At 47.0% G+C, this 20,970-nt stretch overlaps 1 protein-coding gene across 2 annotated transcripts in view; it reads left to right on the forward strand.

The window, feature by feature from the left end:
* The window catches only part of gabbr1a (gamma-aminobutyric acid (GABA) B receptor, 1a), a 129,929-nt gene that overhangs the window by 94,632 nt on the left and 14,327 nt on the right, over window positions 1–20,970 (forward strand). For both annotated transcript variants that reach the window (XM_030749485.1, XM_030749486.1), the window contains 4 exons: window positions 3,895–4,045; window positions 8,964–9,096; window positions 18,342–18,458; window positions 19,651–19,761. In XM_030749485.1, coding sequence (XP_030605345.1) covers window positions 3,895–4,045; window positions 8,964–9,096; window positions 18,342–18,458; window positions 19,651–19,761 — 512 coding nt within the window. The remainder of the gene's footprint in view (window positions 1–3,894; window positions 4,046–8,963; window positions 9,097–18,341; window positions 18,459–19,650; window positions 19,762–20,970) is intronic.

The raw sequence follows: 20,970 nt of genomic DNA on the forward strand, positions 1-20,970 counted from the left end.
TTTCACATGTCAGAGTAATATCATCACAGACGTCACTGTCTCAGCACTGACTCAGGCTCGAGGCTGCCGTGTGTTTAAACTTTGATGTTTCCTGTTCAAATACATGAGTGCCCCCCCCCCCCCCCCCCCCCCAAAAAAAAGATTAGCTTTTTGTGACTGAATCACCTCATAAATATTTATTGTTAGTAAACTAATAAGTAGCTCAACAGGGAGGTTTTTGTATTTTATGTCACTGTTCAGGGCGGCTGATAGGAGCCAAGCTTACAATACTGAACACGACCGTTCCTGTCTGCTGCCATTGCATAAATAAGAGTGAGCAGGAGGCAGCGTGTCCTTCCTCCACAGGAAAACACATTTAAAATGAGACTTTCAAGAAAAACTAGAGTAATTATTGTATTGATTTTATTCTATAAGATTGAGTCGTATCAGTTTTTTGCTGATATTAAATCTGAAAACTCTTATCTTTTACACTGCTGCCATTTTTTTTTTAAACGAGCTCAATCACAAATTATTTAAGGGGCATGAATTTACACAAACTCTGTGATCGTGAGAGTGTTTCAAACACAGACACAGATGAGACTGTGCTGCTATCACGAAGCCAGTAAAAGCTCAGCAGCAGTCCTCTATTTTCCAAACTGCCTCCTTGAAGGATCCATTATCAGCACTAAGAACACAGAACCTGTAACCACACCGATCCACACTCGTATAACAATGGAGGGGGGGGAATAATGGCCTACCTCTTAAGGCATCAATCTCCTGACTGAGGACGGTGCTGCTGGGCTTTCTGTCATTCTTTAAAACAATGACTGGATTTTCTCTGCATTTTAACCTGCATTTGCAGATGTTTTTTAACCGTTTCCTGCCAAAAGATTCACTTTAGACTTAAGGTAAAAGGTGGGCGCCATGATGTCACCCATAGTGCCACAGCATTGGTTGGTGGGCCCTTATTGTAGCATTTAATTATCTTTTTGAGTCCATAACTGAAGTAAGCTTTCATAAACTGTGTGTATGCAACACCCAGACACACCCTCAATAATTGGTGCTACATAACCGGCTCATTAAATATGATAACTTCAGCCACCCAAGCTGGAGCACCAGCCTCTGAGATGGGCTGTACCTCACACTGTTATATATAGTTTGTTGAATAATTTCTTTTAGAGGTAAACCAAAGCTGGCTTCCAGATTCACTGTTTATCGTGGCTCTCTTCTATTTCAGTAACTACTTCACTGCACCCACATTCCCCCTTTTATGGATGACTAAGTAAGGTGACCACGGCTAACGGCGTTTTTCTTGCTGTTGTAGCGACTTCTCTGACATACTTTCCACAACGATCTTGCTAAGTCACACTGAGTCACTCACACAGGTGCAGTTAAGCTGCTGCTACTTGGCTGAGTGAAGCACTCGAGACCGTCGAGGGATTATTTTGAATTTGATTCCTGTTTAGTTGCTCCTCTCCTCTCCTGTTTTCTGACCATCTAAGCAAATGCTAGCTGCAGTGTGCTCTCCGCTGTGACTCTCAGGTGTTTCTCCAAGGCTCCCAGTGTGATTAAGCCAATGCAGCGTGGTGCTCTTAGCTTCAGGATATTTTATGTACAAACCAGTGCTGCATGTTAGAAAGTTAATGATGATTTTGACAGATTCAGTTGAGAGAGCCAGTTATTAAAGGCCTAATAACAGTGACCGTCCACAGATACTCCATCTAAGTCAGGATCCAGATGGATGATTTTTAAAAATCATGTGAAGTTATTATGAAACTATCCAAAGAGCCTAGAACGGCTCATATGTACATGTTGTTCAGTACTGCAGAGTTGGACAGTTTTAAAAGTCTGTGGCCCATTAGAGGAAGTGCGATTTTTGGCACTTCACTTTTTGGCCCCAGTGTAATTAAGGTTATATGAATTATAATATATGAATATTACACAAGTGTCAGTGTGCATGTCTTTTGTCCTGCCTCCCCCCCCCTCAGCAGATGACCCCCCCCTCCCTGAGCCTGGTTCTGCTGCAGGTTTCTTCCTGTTAAAGGGAGTTTTTCCTTCCCACTGTCACCAAGTGCTGCTCATAGGGGGTCGTTTAACTGTTGGGTTTTCTCTGTATTACTGTAGGGTCTTTACCCACAATGTAAAGCTCCTCCAGGCGACTGTTGTGATTTGGTGCTATATAAATAAAATTGAATTGAATCCCAGTTTAAGTTCCTCTTTCTGACTTTATTTAAATGCCTGTCAGACACTCAGGACTCATGTTTAAATATTTTACCTACTTTCAGACTTCAGACTGATACTCTGTTAGAGACTGAGATTCTGTACTTGCATTATTGAATGTAATTTTGTCTTTAAGCTCTCATATACCTACATGTAGTTGTAGACATGGGTGCAGATGCTGTAATACTGAATCCTGAATCACTCGGTTATCCTCCTGCTGTCTGTCAGCCATTCTGTAACTAAGGCGATGAAATCATCTTCAAAATGCATCAAATCAGCCTGAGAAGCTTCAGTGGGCCAGTCATTATGAGAGTTATCAGGAGTTATGGTTTCTACTTAACAACAGTAAATGGTACTTTAATAATTAGATTCTTGCTGCTGCTCGAGCAGTTTGTGCAGTCGTGTGGAGACATTCAGTCATTTTTAGTGAGGATGTGTAAAACTGTACTTGCTCTGGTTGCCTTGGCCTCTATGAATTTGGCCTCTGAGGCACCCATGATGCAATAAATCTCTGTCAGTCCTCAAATTGAAATGAGCCGTGTTAGTGCAGAGTGCCTTTCTCTGAGCAGTCATCGTTGCTACTGACCGGTCTGCTTCAGAGAATAAAAGCAGGAAGAGCAGTGTAACAATTAAACAAATGTCTGTTTTCATGATTAATGGACTCATTGTTTAGTCTTTAAAACGATACAAACTTATGAAAGAAGGCTCTTTCATTTAAAGATGTCTGATCATCACATTTGAGAAGCTGAAACCAGCAAAAACTAATCAAACACAGAGTTTCCTTTCAGCTGATTCATTTAGTAGATATAATAATTCAGTCTATTTGAACTTGAGTATTTTGAGTTATAGAACAAATCATGTCCAGTATGCACAAAAGCCCCTGAAAACAATCCCACTTCCAGCTTTATTCCTTCTTTGCCGTCAAACTTCACGATGCTTTTAAAAGGCTCTGCAGGATACAGTGTTGCACTTGGTGACATGTCAGCTAACAGCTAACTCTAACAAGCTGGGTTAGAGCACAAAGACACCTGCTAATTACTGCAGTAAGAGATTCACCAAACCGGAGGAAGGACTTCTTGGACAGGCTGTTAGTATAATTAAGGTGTGTGAGAGGATTGATGTGCTAAAGGTGCAGAAGGCAACCTGTCAATCAAAGCAGCCACACCCCTAATTACATTAAAAAAAAACAAAAAACATCCACAGCTGTTATGAAGCAGTAATTCATCTCTGGAAACCACCAGGCTGCAGACATGTTGCTTTCTGCCATAATGCTGATGATAGTTTAAGGGGACCGACTGCAGCTGCCTCTCCTGCTTTTTGCTTTACTTTGTAGTCCAACATGTAACTGTGTGATTGGAAACACACCTTTCTGAACACTTTTTAAATGGGTACCTTTTGCCTTTTGTTGTTTTTGGCACGTCTGTGCTCTTTGGCCTGTGGCTGCCTCTGAAAAGTAATAAAAGAAGAGCATTAAACTATTTATTTATTACCTGTTGTTAAATATTTACAGCTAACGTATAAAGAGCACGAGCTTGTCGTCTTTAAAGGGCTCTTACTGTTAAACCAGAGACAAAAACAGCCAAAGGTAATTTAAAGGTTCTGTGACGTGTGGAGTATCCTGGCTATGAGAGCTGGAGTCATGCAGGTGGAGGAGCATTTCTCCCTCTCTTATTTCTCTCCCTCCTCTCTGTTCAGGTGAGGGGCCTCCGGCCGATCGGACGGTGGTGACCAATGAATACAGGTACTTGTCTCAAAAGCTGTTTGCGGCCGTGTCCGTCTTTGCCGGCCTCGGCATCCTGCTCGGCATCGTCTGTCTAACCTTCAACATCTATAACGGGAACGTCCGGTGAGTTGACTCAGCATCCCCGCACGCTGAAATATTCTCCTCTCGTAGTCTTCACTTATTATTTTGCATTCTCTGTGGTTCTGTTTATCTTGCCTTGAGTTTTTTGGAGAGGTCATTGTGAAAGCTGCTTCTCCTGCACGAGCTTTCTGCTTGTTTACTTTGGATTCCAGTATGTGTCAGTAAAAGTGTGTTTGAATATAAATGAGTGTCTTTGTGAACACAGCAGACTGTAAAACCTTTAAAATAATCATATTTTCTTCTCCAAAACTGAGCAGAAAAAAATGAAGCTTCAACAGTTCTGAGACTCAATTAGTGCCGATTTTTACATGAATCTGAAATTTTCAGCTCTCTGGTTCAGTTTATTGGTTGGCTTTAGATTTTTTCCTGTTATTGCCACAGTCTTAGGCTCCTGAACTGAATTGTGTTCAAGTAAAGTGAGGAAAGTTTTCCTTTTAGGACTTAAAGATGAAATGGTCAATTCAAACAGCTGAAACCAATGAGGCCTGTTAGACTGACTGTGTTACACCAAAGTCATCTGTTTGGAAAATCTTCAGAGAACCTGCTGCTCAGGAGGAGCTCATCATGTTTGCCCGCTGAACTCTGAGACCTTCTTGTCTGTGGAGGTTAATGAAGGACCTGCTGTGTCTGAGTTTGCAAACGTAAAGGCTGTTGGGTGTGGCTTTGGTTGCGATCTTGCAGCCAGAGTCACGGCTGAAGCATGGCTCCAGAGCAAATGCAAATAGATTCGCTCATCTTTTGAACTGAGATTCACGAGCTTAATACGTGTCTGTGAAGCCAGCGGCGCACATCTCTGAGGCCTTTTTAACACAGCATTTTCATGTTTGACCTGGGTCAAAGTGATTTAAAGTCCCATAAGTCTATGAGCTTATCAGCAGCTTTACTTATTTATTTATTTATTTTTGGAACGCTGGAGAGGTCTGTTCTTTTGAGGATCTCTGGCTGGCTCGAGTGCCAATCAGGCCCTCCTCCACCTTTGATTATATTTCAAACACAATTTCACCACAGGCTGCTCTCAGCCGCCAAAACAGTGTGAGTCAGATCAAATCAAATATATTCAGTAAACAGGTTTGCACCACCTGCCTTGTTAGGAGACAAAACTCCAAAATCAATCCACTTTAAAACAAAGTCCGAAGCAATCACAGGAGGAGTCCAAGAAAGCGAATCTGACACGTCTGACCTTCCCGTGTCTCAGGTGCAGCTACAATAAAGTTCAGAAAATGTTTGACCTTCAGGTGATTTCACACCTGCAGTTCAGTTAATCAGACAGATGTTTGATCTTCAGCTGCATTCATGGAGCAGGAAAAACTTTAATTTCAATCATCTGAATTTTAGAGCATACAAAGCAACAGCAAACAGGAGCTGCAGTAACAGCATATAAACACCTGGGGGGTGAAAAGATGGGAGACTAGGGCTATAGCAGCATAACTAAGGGAGGGTTCAGGGTCACCTGATCCAGCCCTAACTATAAGCTTGATCATAAAGGAAAGTTTGAAGCCTAATCTTAAAAATAGAGAGGTTGTCTGTCTCCTGAATCCAAGCTGGGAGCTGGTTCCACAGAAGAGGGGCCTGAAAGCTGAAGGCTCTGCCTCCCATTCTACTCTTAAGTATCCTAGGAACCACAAGTAAGCCAGCAGGCTGAGAGTGAAGTGCTCTGTTGGGGTGATATGGGACTATGAGGTCTTTGAGATAAGATGGGGCCTGATTATTCAGCATTGCTTACATGAGGGGAAGGCTTTCAGTTTAACTGTGAGCCAATAAAGAGAAGCTAACAGAGACTTTAGGACAGTCAGGAGTTACTGTCGTCCAGCCTCGACAGATTCACAGCGGTGTAAACAGCATCGATCACGTAGACTTTTCTCCTTTGGAGTGTTTAAAGTCCTTAATCACACACAGGTCTGAGTGTTCTTGCAGTCTGAATCATCGTGAGTGTCTCGTGATGAAAATCTCGTGGAGACACGCTCACATATATGAAGTCATGCTAGTGCACAGCTAACCTCTTGATTCCATCCAAATCTGTTATAAGACAGCCAGAACCATTCAAAGAGCCCACCCCGGACTACAGTGACTCAAATGGAAGTAGCATTTGTCATGCTTTATTTCTGTTGCATCAAGTAAAAGTTCTGAATACGATATTTTAGTTTCCAGGTCTGAAAAGTGAATCCAGGGTAGAAATGCCTTAAACCTGCATTCTCTCTAATGTGTCCTGCTCTGGTTGCAAAAGCTGAAGAGAAAACAGCCAAAGACTGAATAAAACATGGAGTTCATTTAATAAACTTTGGTTAGAGTTTGAAAGGACAATAATCCAGGATGCACTCATTGTGATTGACAGATTGTAAGCCAATGAGGCTGCTGTGTCCTTGGATCACAGTCAGAGCCCCACCCCCTTTGTCTGTTTCTAAATACCAAAACATCATTTTACACTGAAGGGAAATTGTTTTTGTATTTGCTGCAAATACCGAGTTCCTGATTTTCAGTGTTTTCTCGCTGTGAGTGCCACGAGGTTAATGCCATTAATTTCCATTATATTCAGCAGACATCGCTGCCTCAGTATGGGGGAAGCACAGCATTTGATTTGGGGGTTAACGGTTCTGTGAGGGGTTAAAAGTGACCCTTCAGATCCTGAAAGTTTGGAAACCTGTTTTATTAGTGCAGGAGTTTTTTTTCTTTTCTTAAAGAAGACAAAAAGCCATTCAGACTCATTAAATGGGTAATTTTGCATTAGCACGTTATGGAGAGCCCACATTCTGGTGACTGACAGCAGGCTGGTGCAGCACTTTAATGCTTCTGATCTATATATTTATGTTCCCTGGTGTCACATGCATCACATGCTCTTATCGTGTAAGAGCAGTCATGCAGAGATAAAAATCCAGCATAGAAGGGGAAAAAAAATGACAGTTTTTCTTCTAACACTGGCCTCAATCAATCATAATTCAAAGCAGCAGTTCAGCAACTGTGCATAATAAAAGGAGAAAGCAGCACTTCGTGTCAGAAAATAACTCCTGCAGCACATCATACACTGATGGTATGTAACACACTGAAAGGTTATTTCAGATGATTTAGCATTCATGTACCTGTTAATGTGTGTTTGCATGCACATCCACAAGGGCAGGTCAGCGGGGTAACATGCACACTCACTCTGCTGCAGGAGGATCTGTAGCTCCAGCAGAATATATTAAAAACTCTTAAATCTAAACTAAATCTCTTTGTGGGAGCTTCATAATGCTGAGAAGGTCCCCGGAGGCATTTAAACAAACACACTGTCTCGTACAGAAAGAAGTCATCGTGCTTCTTTTTCCTTCCTGATTGTCCATTAAGCTCCTGTCTGTGGTTTAAACGTGATTACTGCAGCAGTGCAGAGACGAAACCTTCATCTGATTTTCAAAGCAGAACGTGGACGATGAAGAGGAGCTGCAGGAAACCAGCGTTAGTCATCCCCACCAATGTGGCCTGCATACTGTGTGTGTGTGTGTGTGTGTGTGTGTGTGTGTGTGCGCTAGCTAAAACACTGATGAGACTGTCCTGCTCTGTCATGTTGCAGGCTGCTGTGTGTCACGTATGTTGTGCAGCCATCATATACAGTCATGGATAAAAAGAAGCAGACTCTAAGGTTTTAAATATCATCCATAATAAAAATCATCTGGTCCTTAGCAGATCTTCAATGAGGCAAATCCGGCCTGGGATGAACCCTGAAACAGCAGTACATCCTTACTGCTTCCATAGGAATTCAGAGGGGAAGGAGCAGCCGGGAGATGATAATCAGATGTACTTGATCATAACTGATCATCAGCACCTGTGACCGCCTCTATAAAAGAATAAGTTTTCGCAGTTTGCAGGTCTGCAGCATTCAGGCGTGTAACATGATGCCAAAGAGGAAAGACATCAGCACTGATCTTAGAGGAGGAATCTGGGAAGGGTTGCCTCTTCACAGCAGCATGGCTTAGCTGTTAGGCCTAGCTAAAACTTCAGGGACGATGTCCTTCAGACAGACGAGACCACCGTGGAGACGTTTGGCTGTAACGCCCAGCACCACCAAACGCAGCATATCAGCACCTCCTATCAACTGCCGAGCACGGAGGTGGAGGGATGGCGATTTGGGCTTGGTGTGCAGCCACGGGCCCGGGCACCTTGCAGTCAAACATCTTCCCTCTCGGCAGAGAGAGCCGAGAGGGAAGATCTCAGTTTTTCAGATGCCTCAGAGTCCCTTCAGATACTGCAGTAGCAATCAAAGTCTTCATGAACGAAAGATTGACAGCGCACCTTTAGTACATTCACAGGTTAAACGCTGTCTAATAGGTTATCACCTCAACTAACTCAGACAGTATCTTACAGATATTTGTGATCCCTCGAAGGTGAATCATTCTCACTTTGGGGATCCTTTGACTGAACACAGCTTTAGTGGAAGATACATCTGCAGAAACCCTGACCTTTTGTGTTTGTGGAGAAACCTCTGCAAAGCAGACTAATGATTTCTGCTGCTCCTGCTTCATCTGTCTAATGCAGGGAACACAGCAAATAACCTTTTTCTTTGTGCCTTGATGGTGAAAAATGTGTTTCACCTGAGTCTGTCCTGTAGCACTGCTCACAGGATGTCGCTTCTGTCGACACTAATTAGACTAATGACTGCCAATCACACATCAAAGGAGGTGCCCGGGGACGAAGAGTGCTTCTATATTTGGACCTTTTTTTCTCAGTATGATGAAAACACAACAGGACTGTCCAAACAAGCAAATCGAGATGATTAAAATGAAACAACAACGATTAAAAACAAAGAAATTACCTTTCTTAGTGCTCACAACAAAACAATCAACGTCTGCATACAAATTCATTACATTTACCTTTAAGCTGAAACGTGTTTTTTCTCCTTACCTGTGTCCCTGTGTGGCTCTCACTGCCGCAGGTACATCCAGAACTCGCAGCCCTACCTGAACAACATGACAGCGGTGGGCTGCATGATGGCGCTCGCCGCAGTGTTCCCGCTTGGCATCGATGGTTACCACGTCGAGGAACCTCAGTTTCCCGTCGTCTGCCAGGTAACACAGAAAAAGAGCCAAAGTTAGAGAGTGAGGTTATTAACTACAAATATACTTTTGGAGCGACGTCACACCAGAAGCTTTTAGCACTTTATTGCTTCTGCAGTCAGAAATGGTTTGATCAGAAGATCAGTCCTCATAGACTCCACAGTTAAAATGTCTAATTTATATCAGAAATATACAAACATGGTCTGTGTATGTGGGTGAGGGGGTGGAGGGGCCTCATTTTTAATTTTCCTTTTATTAAGGCTCAGAGTTGATGGCTGCTTTGACTGACAGGTCAGCTCTTAGACCTGAGTCACAGAGCCAGACCAACAGCATGAAAGCATGGATCCATCCTGTGTTGTGTCAGCAGTTCAGGGTGGGGGTGTAACAGTGTGGGGAACAGTTTCTTGGCTCACTTTGGGCCCCGCGGTACCAACTGAGCATCGTTTAAACACCACAGCCTTCCTGAGTATTCCTGCTGACCGTGTCCGTCCCTTTATGGCCACCGTCCAGTCCGTCCAACAGGGCATCTTTGGGATGTGAGGTTCACATCGTGATGTGATGCTGTCGTGCCAATAAGGACCAGAATTTGTTTCCAGCCGTTTCCTTGCTGAATCTGTGCCATGACGAATTAAGGAAGTCTGACCTGTTACTAGCAAGGTGTAACTAATGAAGTGGCCGAGAGTGCGTTTTCTCTGCCTTTGAGGTATGAGCAGTGCGACGGCTCCGGCCTCGTTAGCATTGGTTGGCGGGCCTGTTTGTGCTTCCTCCTTTTCAGGTCCTAATTAACAGCTTCAGCATTTGATTAAGCTGCCGTGCTGCACACACACACACACACACACACACACACACACACACACACACACACACACACACACACACACACACACACACACACAGATTTAGCCCCATGACCATAAACCAGGACAGCGTTTCTGCAAAGTTCTGCGGCTTTAAATATTTTCTGGCAGCACAACATGAGCTGGAAGTGACTGGTCCAAATTAGCATTGATTATATGCATTTGTTTAATGGGTTTGCTTATGTTTTTGCACTTTTCAGATATAGCTGTCAGTTTTAGTAAAGCTCTGCCCCTGTGTGAAATCGTGTGCCTACTTTCAGCAGACCCACATTTAGGTGTCATTACACACTGACAGCTGTGATGTTCTCCCCCTGCGGCAGGCAGACACCTGCAGACCAGACAGCCGTCACTTCAGGGTTTTGATCGTGCTCATTTAATGCATGAAAGACAACTAAAGCTTAAACACTGTCAAAATTCATTAAGTGTTTGAAATGATTTTGGCATTCGTTGTTGTAGCCGTGGCTTTCCGGGTGCCGGGATAGCGCAGACGATGGGATCTCAGCGCTAATGAGGAGTGGGAGCATGTCTCTGTCACCCAGGTTGAGCCTTTGTGTAATGGAGGCAAGAGGGAGATTTCCATTTCTGTCGCTTCTCTGCTCTTTGTCCCTGTCCAGTTATTCCCTCCATGCTTTGTTCTGCTCTCTCTTGCACTCTGCCTCTGACCTTCTTCTCATTTTTCTGTTCCTGCAATCTCTCCACCTCTCGGGATTCATATTAGCGCTCCCTTACTATTGTCTGCTCTCTGCATCTCACCTTGCCATCTATCTTCCTCTCCCACTCTCCCCTTATATCAGTCTGTCTGTCTACTCCATTCTGCCCTCCTCCTCTTTTCTTCTGTTGCTCTCGCCCTCTCTGCTGCTCTTCTTTTCTTCACTCATCATTCTCCTCTTATTGTGGATGTGTTGGATTTTTTAATGAGTGAAAACACAGAGAGAGACATCTTCTGTCTTAATGGGAAAATGAGGGATTCTTTAGTTTGAAACAAAGGTTTCATGCTTTTTCAGGGAAACTTGGTTTTAGAGTTTCAAAGATCATCTCAGCTTCCAGCCACTGCAGTCCACACCAGAAACAAGAGGAATTCATTAAAATGATATTTTCATTGCTGTGAGCTGAGCATGCATCAGTGAGTGGTGCAGTAAGTACTGTAGACTCAGTTCATGTCCACGTACACAAACATGTACATTATGTTGGTTTTTATGGACTATTTCACATTTCTCCATTTGACTGGGCTTCTTTGATGCTACTAGTTGGTAAATATAATATTGACTGTGATAATTAAGCTGCTTTATACACAGGTGGACACAGATATATATTATAGATAGATACAGATACCTAACCCTACCCTACCCTGCAGTCTGCTTAAAGTTCATCCAAAGGGTGGATGCATGGCTGGTGTTGTAAGCAGGCAAAAACTGTATGGCTGATATGGGAGGAGGAGCAGTGATGTTTACAAGGAGGAGCAGTGATGTTTATGAGGAGGAGCGGTGATGGTGTAGGAGGAGGAGCAGTGATGGTGTAGGAGGAGCAGTGATGGTGTAGGAGGAGGAACAGTGATGGTGTAGGAGGAGGAGCGGTGATGGTGTAGGAGGAGCGGTGATGGTGTAGGAGGAGGAGCAGTGATGGTGTAGGAGGAGCAGTGATGGTGTAGGAGGAGGAGCGGTGATGGTGTAGGAGGAGCGTGATGTGTAGGAGGAGGAGCAGTGATGGTGTAGGAGGAGGAGCGGTGATGGTGTAGGAGGAGCGGTGATGGTGTAGGAGGAGGAGCAGTGATGGTGTAGGAGGAGCAGTGATGGTGTAGGAGGAGGAGCGGTGATGGTGTAGGAGGAGGAGCGGTGATGGTGTAGGAGGAGGAGCAGTGATGGTGTAGGAGGAGCGGTGATGTGTAGGAGGAGGAGCGGTGATGGTGTAGGAGGAGGAGCAGTGATGGTGTAGGAGGAGCGGTGATGTGTAGGAGGAGGAGCAGTGATGGTGTAGGAGGAGCAGTGATGGTGTAGGAGGAGCGGTGATGGTGTAGGAGGAGGAGCAGTGATGGTGTAGGAGGAGGAGCAGTGATGGTGTAGGAGGAGCGGTGATGGTGTAGGAGGAGGAGCAGTGATGGTGTAGGAGGAGCGGTGATGGTGTAGGAGGAGCGGTGATGGTGTAGGAGGAGCAGCAGTGGTGTAGGAGGAGGAGCAGTGATGGTGTAGGAGGAGAAGTGATGGTGTAGGAGGAGCGGTGATGGTGTAGGAGGAGGAGCGGTGATGGTGTAGGAGGAGGAGCGGTGATGGTGTAGGAGGAGGAGAAGTGATGGTGTAGGAGGCGCGGTGATGGTGTAGGAGGAGGAGCGGTGATGGTGTAGGAGGAGAAGTGATGGTGTAGGAGGCGCGGTGATGTGTAGGAGGAGGAGCGGTGATGGTGTAGGAGGAGCGGTGATGGTGTAGGAGGAGCAGCAGTGGTGTAGGAGGAGGAGCGGTGATGGTGTAGGAGGAGCAGTGATGGTGTAGGAGGAGGAGCAGTGATGGTGTAGGAGGAGGAGCGGTGATGGTGTAGGAGGAGCGGTGAAGGTGTAGGAGGAGCGGCAGTGGTGTAGTAGGAGGAGCGGCAGTGGTGTAGGAGGAGGAGCGGTGATGGTGTAGGAGGAACGGTGATGGTGTAGGAGGAGCGGTGATGTGTAGGAGGAGGAGCAGTGAGGGTGTAGGAGGAGCGGTGATGTGTAGGAGGAGGAGCAGTGATGGTGTAGGAGGAGGAGCAGTGATGGTGTAGGAGGAGCGGTGATGGTGTAGGAGGAGCAGTGATGGTGTAGGAGGAGCAGTGATGGTGTAGGAGGAGCAGTGATGGTGTAGGAGGAGCAGTGATGGTGTAGGAGGAGCAGTGATGGTGTAGGAGGAGCGGTGATGGTGTAGGAGGAGCAGTGATGGTGTAGGAGGAGCAGTGATGGTGTAGGAGGAATCAGAATCAGAATCTTTATTGTCATTGTACACAGAAGTTGCACAACGAAATTTAAAATGCATTCCTTTTAGGTGCCTCAGACAATAAATAATAAAATAATAAAAATATGAGTGATAAAAATGATTACTAAAATACAGTACACAATAGTAAATTAAGATGAATCTAGCCCCAATACACACACCAACGCACGCACACAGTCAGCACTACCACCCCACATCACTGTCCAAACCACACAGAGTTCAGTTCAATGATAGCCCTGGCATAAAAGCTGTTCCTCAGTCTGTTTGTTCTGGCCTTCATTGTCCTGAAACGTCTGCCTGATGGCAGTAGCTGAAACAAGGAGTGTCCAGGGTGTGAGGGGTCCTGGAGGATGTTCTGTGCCCTCCTCTGGCAGCGGGCATTGAACAGTTCCTGGAGGGAGGGCAGGGGACAGCCTATGATCTTTTGAGCCGTGTTGATGATTCGCTGGAGTGTTTTCCTGTCTGCTGCTGTGCAGCTGTTGAACCACACGCACAGACAGTAGGTCAGAATGCTCTCTACACAGCAACGGTAGAAGGACACCAGCAGATTCTGGGTCAGATAGTTGCTCCTAAGAACCCTCAGGAAATGCAGTCTCTGTTGGGCCTTCCTGACAATGCTGGTCGTATTGATACTCCAGGTCAAATCATCCTGCAGATGTACTCCCAGGAACCTAAAATCTGAAACCAGCTCTACTTCATCCCCCTCGATGAACAGAGGTTGAATGACATGTGTTGTCCTCCTAAAGTCTACTACCATCTCCTTTGTCTTAGTGGTGTTCAGGATCAAGTTATTCTCACTGCACCACCTTGACAGCCGCTGCACCTCGTCCCGGTATGCTGACTCATCCCCGCCTGATATGAGCCCCACCACAGTGGTGTCATCCGCAAACTTAATGATGCAGTTACTGGCATGTATGGAGGTGCAGTCATGTGTGTAGAGGGTGAAGAGTAGGGGACTCAGCACACAGCCCTGTGGAGAGCCGGTGCTGAGGCTGATGGCTGAAGAGAGGTGGGGACCTACTCTTACCCTCTGGGAACGGTCTGTCAGGAAGTCCTTGATCCAAAGACAGGTGGAGCGTGGTATCCCCAGATCTGACAGTTTAGTCACCAGTCTGCCAGGAAGGATGGTGTTAAACGCCGAGCTGAAGTCCACAAAGAGCAGCCGAGCGTAGTTCCCCCCCTGCTCCAGGTGAGAGAAGGCAGAGTGGAGGGCCGTGGCAATGGCGTCCTCTGTGGACCGGTTGGCTCTGTAGGCAAACTGGTGGGGGTCTAGTCTGGGAGAGAGACTGGAGATGACGTGAGCCCGGACAAGCTTTTCAAAGCACTTCATAACAATTGGTGTTAGTGCTACTGGCCTGTAGTCATTCAAACCTCTGATAGTGTTCTTCTTGGGGATGGGGACGATAATGGAGGACTTCAGGCAGGAAGGGACAGCAGCCTGGCTCAGGGACTGGTTAAAAATGCTGGTAAAAATACCAGCCAGCTGAGCCGCACAGACCTTCAGTATCCGTCCAGAGACACCATCGGGCCCCACAGCTTTCCTGGGGTTCACAGTTTCCAGCATACGCCTCACCTCTTGCTCTTGCAGCCTGAGGATGCTGCTGCTGCCTGCTGAGGGATGTTGGATGGCTGTCTCTGATTGCTGTACCTCAAAGCGTGCAAAGAAGCTGTTCAGCTCCTCTGCCAGATTGATGTTACGCTGATCAACTAACAGGCTGGGTTTGTAGTTCAAAATATGCCGAACCCCTTGCCACACCTGCCTGAAGTCGTGGCTCTGGAAACAGTCCTCATCCTCCTCTTATACACAGCCTTGGCCTCCCTGATGCCCCTCTTCAGGTTGGCTCTGGCAGCGCTGTAAAGCGCCCCATCACCAGCTCTGAAGGCGATGTTCCTTTCTCTGAGTAAGCTCTGCACCTTTCCATTCATCCATGGCTTTCTATTTGGAAAAACCCGGATATTCTTGTCCACAGTTACAGTGTCGGTGCAGAACTTGATGTAGTCCAGAACAGCCGAGGTGTACTGCTCCAGGTCCTGGTGCTTGAATACGTCCCAGTCAGTTGTTTCAAAGCAGTCCTGCAGCTGTTGAGAGGCACCTTCAGGCCAGGTCTGAACAGTCTTAGATGTAGAAAGAGCAGTTTTGCTGAGGGGGGTGTATGCTGGAATCATAAGCAGGGACAGATGGTCTGACTGGCCCAGATGTGGCAGTGGCACAGCCCTGAAACCCCAGCTTGATGTTAGAGTAGACTTTATCCAGTGTGCTGTTCCCTCTTGTAGGGCATTTAACATGCTGATGGAACTTGGGTAGAACAGTCTTTAAATCGACATGGTTAAAGTCTCCTGCAATGATGTGTACAGCCTCAGGATATCTGCTCTGTTGACTGCAAACCGTGTCATGTAAGAGACTAACAGCCGAGTTAGCATTAGCATCAGGGGGAAGATAAACAACAGTGATCAAAACAGCTGTAAACTCACGGGGCAGATAGATGGGCCTGCATTTAACAGTCATGTACTCCAGGTCCGGGGAGCAGTGGCTGTTCACAGTCATACTGTCTGTACACCAGCTGTTGTTTACATACAAGCACACACCCCCTCCTCTGCTCTTACCGGAGGTCCGCATTCTGTCATGCCGGTGCGTTGTCCTGCCGGCTAGCTCGATGGCTGCATCAGGAATGGATGAATGAAGCCAGGTCTCAGTGAAGAGCAAAACGCAGCAGTCCTTCACGGTCCTGTTTGTAGCCACCAGCAGTCTCAACTCATCCATTTTATTCGGGAGTGATCTTACATTGGCGAGGAAAACACTGGGTAACGGAGGTCTGTGAGGCCGTTTACGTAGCCTCTCCAAAACGCCAGCTCTGCCGCCTCTTTTCTGCCTCCTTTCTCTGCGCCGTCTCCGTCTGCGACCCCCCCTCACAGGGATGATGAACCACAAAGAGCCAGGTGGTCTGGCGATGTCCACCGGGATGTTGTGAGAGTGGAGGAAGTCAGCCATAACCGCCTGCTCACTTTGTGCTCCTATATGTAGGAGTTCGTGCCGTCTGTATGTTATAATGTCCGCCCGACATAATGGTGATGTGTTGAGCCACAGTTGAAGCACACATAACAACATACACAATTTCACAGAGCACCGAAAAGGAGAGCACTGAGCCGCTGCGACTATGCGCGCCGCCATCTTGAAAGCGGTGATGGTGTAGGAGGAGGAGCAGTGATGGTGTAGGAGGAGCGGTGATGGTGTAGGAGGAGGAGCAGTGATGGTGTAGGAGGAGCAGTGATGTGTAGGAGGAGGAGCGGGAGATGGTGTAGGAGGAGCGGTGATGGTGTAGGAGGAGGAGCAGCAGTGGTGTAGGTGTAGGAGCGGTGATGGTGTAGAAGGAGAAGTGATGGTGTAGGAGGAGCGGCGGTGATGGTGTAGGAGGAGGAGCGGTGATGGTGTAGGAGGAGGAGCAGTGATGGTGTAGGAGGAGCGGGTGATGGTGTAGGAGGAGGGAGCGGTGATGGTGTAGGAGGAGGAGCAGTGATGGTGTAGGAGGAGTGGTGATGGTGTAGGAGGAGGAGCAGTGATGGTGTAGGAGGAGGAGCGGTGAGGGTGTGATGGTGTAGGAGGGAGTGGTGATGGTGTAGGAGGAGATGTGATGGTGTAGAGGCGCGGGTGATGGTTGTAGGAGGAGGAGCGGTGATGGTGTAGGAGGAGAAGTGATGGGTGTAGGAGGCGCGGTGATGTGTAGGAGGAGGAGCGGTGATGGTGTCAGGAGGAGGAGCGGGGTGATGGTGTAGGAGGAGGAGCGGTGATGGTGTAGGAGGAGCGGTGATGGTGTAGGAGGAGGAGCGGTGATGGTGTAGGAGGAGGAGCAGTGATGGTGTAGGAGGAGGAGAAGTGATGGTGTAGGAGGAGCGGTGATGGTGTAGGAGGAGCGGGTGATGGTGTAGGAGGACGAGCGGTGATGGTGTAGGAGGAGGAGCAGTGATGGTGTAGGAGGAGCGGTGATGGTGTAGGAGGAGGAGCGGTGATGGTGTAGGAGGACGAGCGGTGATGGTGTAGGAGGAGGAGCAGTGATGGTGTAGGAGGAGGAGCAGTGATGGTGTAGGAGGAGGAGCGGTGATGGTGTAGGAGGAGGAGTGGTGATGGTGTAGGAGGAGAAGTGATGGTGTAGGAGGCGCGGTGATGGTGTAGGAGGAGGAGCGGTGATGGTGTAGGAGGAGAAGTGATGGTGTAGGAGGCGCGGTGATGTGTAGGAGGAGGAGCGGTGATGGTGTAGGAGGAGGAGCGGTGATGGTGTAGGAGGAGGAGCGGTGATGGTGTAGGAGGAGCGGTGATGGTGTAGGAGGAGGAGCGGTGATGGTGTAGGAGGAGGAGAAGTGATGGTGTAGGAGGAGGAGCAGTGATGGTGTAGGAGGAGCGGTGATGGTGTAGGAGGAGCGGTGATGGTGTAGGAGGACGAGCGGGTGATGGTGTAGGAGGAGGAGCAGTGATGGTGTAGGAGGAGCGGTGATGGTGTAGGAGGAGGAGCGGTGATGGTGTAGGAGGAGGAGCAGTGATGGTGTAGGTGTAGGAGCGGTGATGGTGTAGGAGGAGGAGCGGTGATGGTGTAGGAGGAGGAGCGGTGATGGTGTAGGAGGAGCAGTGATGGTGTAGGAGGAGCGGTTGATGGTGTAGGAGGAGCGGTGATGGTGTAGGAGGAGGAGCAGTGATGGTGTAGGAGGAGCGGTGATGGTGTAGGAGGAGGAGCGGTGATGGTGTAGGAGGAGGAGCGGTGATGGTGTAGGGGTCAAAGGTTACTCTGATCCAGCATGGCTGGCTGCACTCTGCAGAGGCACGCTGAGGTTTGAGCCTGAGGGACCCACCATTGCTATTAAAGCAGAAAGATGAGCAAAAACAGCTTCAGGCTGAGCTGAAACTTAAAGGTTTGGTACATCTGATCTGACATCAGCTTCATTAACCTTTAACCTTTCAGCTCCTTGGTACAAAGTCTGTATGATGCTCGTTGTGGCTCAGTGTGAGTAATACGCAGCACATCTGAAGCACGGTAAGTAGGACTATTTCCTGCCAATGCTGCATGTGAAAAAGGACTAGTGATAAAAATCGTGACCTGAGCTCCATCATCACAACCTCATCCCAGCTGAGATGCTTCAGGATGAAGCACAGAGTGAAGGACGAACAGCTAACAAGTGGTCACATGTGAACACTTCTGCTGGAAAAGCTTATTAAGCTGCTTAAAAACTGCAAAGATGTCGTGACACTAAAAGTCGCTGCTCCAAAGAATCTGTTTGAAGTTTTCTTTTCTTTTTAAACTTGTGCTGTGGTCCAAATGTTTAATATCTTTTCTTAAAGTGTATAAAATATCAAAGTAATGAATCAGTAAATATGTCCAAACTGCTGTGCCCTCAGATAAAGGTATTTCAGAATGAAAATCCTCTCCTCTGGCCTAATCTTCTCATTTCTCCTCCTCTGCTGCAGTTCCGCCTCTGGCTCCTCGGCCTCGGCTTCAGCCTGGCGTACGGCAGCATGTTCACCAAGATCTGGTGGGTCCACACCCTCTTCACCAAGAAGGACGAGAAGAAGGAGAAGAAGAAGGTAAGGAGGAGCGGAGGGTGGAAGGGATTAGCCTCTCGGCAGTCTCCAGAGAGCAGAGAAAGGACGGGATAGTGAGCCCAGGCCGCCCAGCATGTGTGGCACCAGCTGATAAAAGAGTTCTTTAAAAACTTTGCAGCCTTCGTAGTAACATAAGCTTCTGAGAGGCCGGCGTCTCACCACCAGAGTGCAAGGATGAGGGTTGGACTCACACTGATATTGATACTGTACTTTATGCATAATGCACACATGGAGAGGCTGACTCTGGGCTCCCGATACCCTCGTCGTCACATTTATTCGCATGCTAACACAGGGTGTGTGTGTGTGTGTGTGCGTGTGTGTGTGTGGGCGCGCGCGTGCGTGCGTGCACCCTCTTTAAAGATAGTGTATCCTGCAGCCAGTAAGATTTGCCAGTCTGTGATGTGTTGTGGGAATTTCTAAGACCTAATCAGAAGAATAAGAGATTAAGCCATTTATGGAATATTTATGAATATGGATGAGTATTAAAGTTCTGTGCAGAAATCCAACCTTCAGGGGGTTTATTATTTGAGCCAAAGCACAACGAATCAGGTTGACTTTCAACTATCTTCGTGTCCACAGAAGGGCAATTTGCCAGCGAGCTCTGTGAGCGTATTTAAAGAAACTTTCACAAATGGAGGGGAGAATGGGCGCTTTTCAAATCATTTTTCATGCAGCTGGAATGAAGAGGCGGCTCAGGACTGTGTAATGTGTTTTTATTTTATTCTTCGGTTTGGGCCGCTCCGCGCCTCAATGGCTGTTACTATGTTGGAGGTGCTGCGAGTGAGCCGGCATGGCTGGAGTTAGCAGAGGGGAGCGAAGTGGGGGGGCTCATTTCTGCTGCTTGTTTTTGGTTATGGCTTTATTGCTTCTATTATAGCTCAAGTTAAGAATAATAGAATTGATACCACTCGCTTCCACACAAAAGCAGTGTCATCTCAGTTTGTATAAATGATGATTTCAGGTGGGAGCTCAGCGGCCGCACACACACAAACACGCTCTGTTTAGACACACATTCAGAGAGACAATTGGTGCCCAGTCATGCAGAAATCACAAGGACGCCTGTCGCATTATTTGTCCTGTAGTTTGTCTTTGTTTGTGGAGCGGCCCGCGATGCCCTTGGATACTGATGACTCCTGTGTTTCTGTTTGTGTGTCTCCATCTCTAACTCACACAGCAACACTTGGAGCCATGGAAACTCTACGCAACGGTCGGCGTGCTGCTGGCTATCGACTTCCTGTCACTTATGATCTGGCAGATTGTGGATCCTCTGCACATTACTAAGGAGGTAGAGTACTAGAGACAGATGAGATCATTTGTGTGTCACCACCCATCTGCACAGAGCACGCAGCCGCAGCCAGAAACACAGCAACGAGACTCTGAGACGTGGATGAAGAAGTGCTCTTTCATTTGGATTCAGAGTTTGCAAACAGGATAAAGATCATGTTTAAGCACAGAGATTTTTAGGACTGTATATTTATCCCAGGGCGATAACCTGGGCGTTGCATCAGGAAGGGCATCCAGTGTAAGAAATCTGCCAAATCAAACATGCTCAGCTATCCACTAAATCAGAGAGCAGCCAAATGTAGCTTTAATATGTTTGTGTGTGCCTGATGTTTGCTAAAAGCACAGTTTAGGTAAGCGAGTTTCATCCCTGCCTCATTTATGCTCTCAGTAACGCTGCATGTTTTAACCACCTTTAGACTAAAAATGACTAAAAGCTTGGACCAGTTTTATTCTTTGGACTCAACATGTGGTTTTGCTGTGTGTCATTACAGTCATTACAAAGGAGAGAAGCATCCCTGCTGTTGCTGTGGCGTTATGCATTATGAGCAATAAAGTTAGAAATTGGCCGTGCAGGCCGGTGGTACTGATGCTGTCACTGCTGAAGCGTAGCTGTAGTGCTGCTAGAAATCATAACTGTGCTTTGGTGTCTGCAGACATGAAAGAATATGATTGGTTAACTTCCTTTGTTTCTTCATACCAGCAGCTGGTCACCTTTTCACTGCTAGTGTGAGCACAGCATTGGTGCATAAAAAGATTTTTTTTGTGTGCTGATCGGATACGCTGTATTTTTGCCACCATAGACTGTATATAAAAAATGATGCAGCCTCATTCATCAGTTAATGCAGATCATTTTGAATCCTGAGCAGGAGCGTTATGGATCTGACGTGTACGACCCTGCTCTCTCTCACGCTGCAGGCCTTCCCTAAGTGCACCTCATTTATTATTAATTATTTTACTCTAAACTTGACCACAATTTACCAGCTCAGCATCACTGTGTATGAAGCAAAGCCTGAAACTAGGGTTTGACCGTGCGCCCCCTGCTGGCCAGTATAAAGAATGCAGGTACAGTAACTCCTGACTCCACTTTTCCGACCCAAACGCTGCGTAAATCTTTCATGTCAGCAGAAAGCTGCTAAGTGTAATTTCTGCACTTCAGCTGGTCCTCCAGAGACGGGCTGACCAAACAGCTCAGAGAGATGTTGCTGCTGCA

This window comes from Archocentrus centrarchus, chromosome 16 (genome assembly GCF_007364275.1).
Source record: "Archocentrus centrarchus isolate MPI-CPG fArcCen1 chromosome 16, fArcCen1, whole genome shotgun sequence".
NCBI lineage: Eukaryota > Metazoa > Chordata > Actinopteri > Cichliformes > Cichlidae > Archocentrus > Archocentrus centrarchus.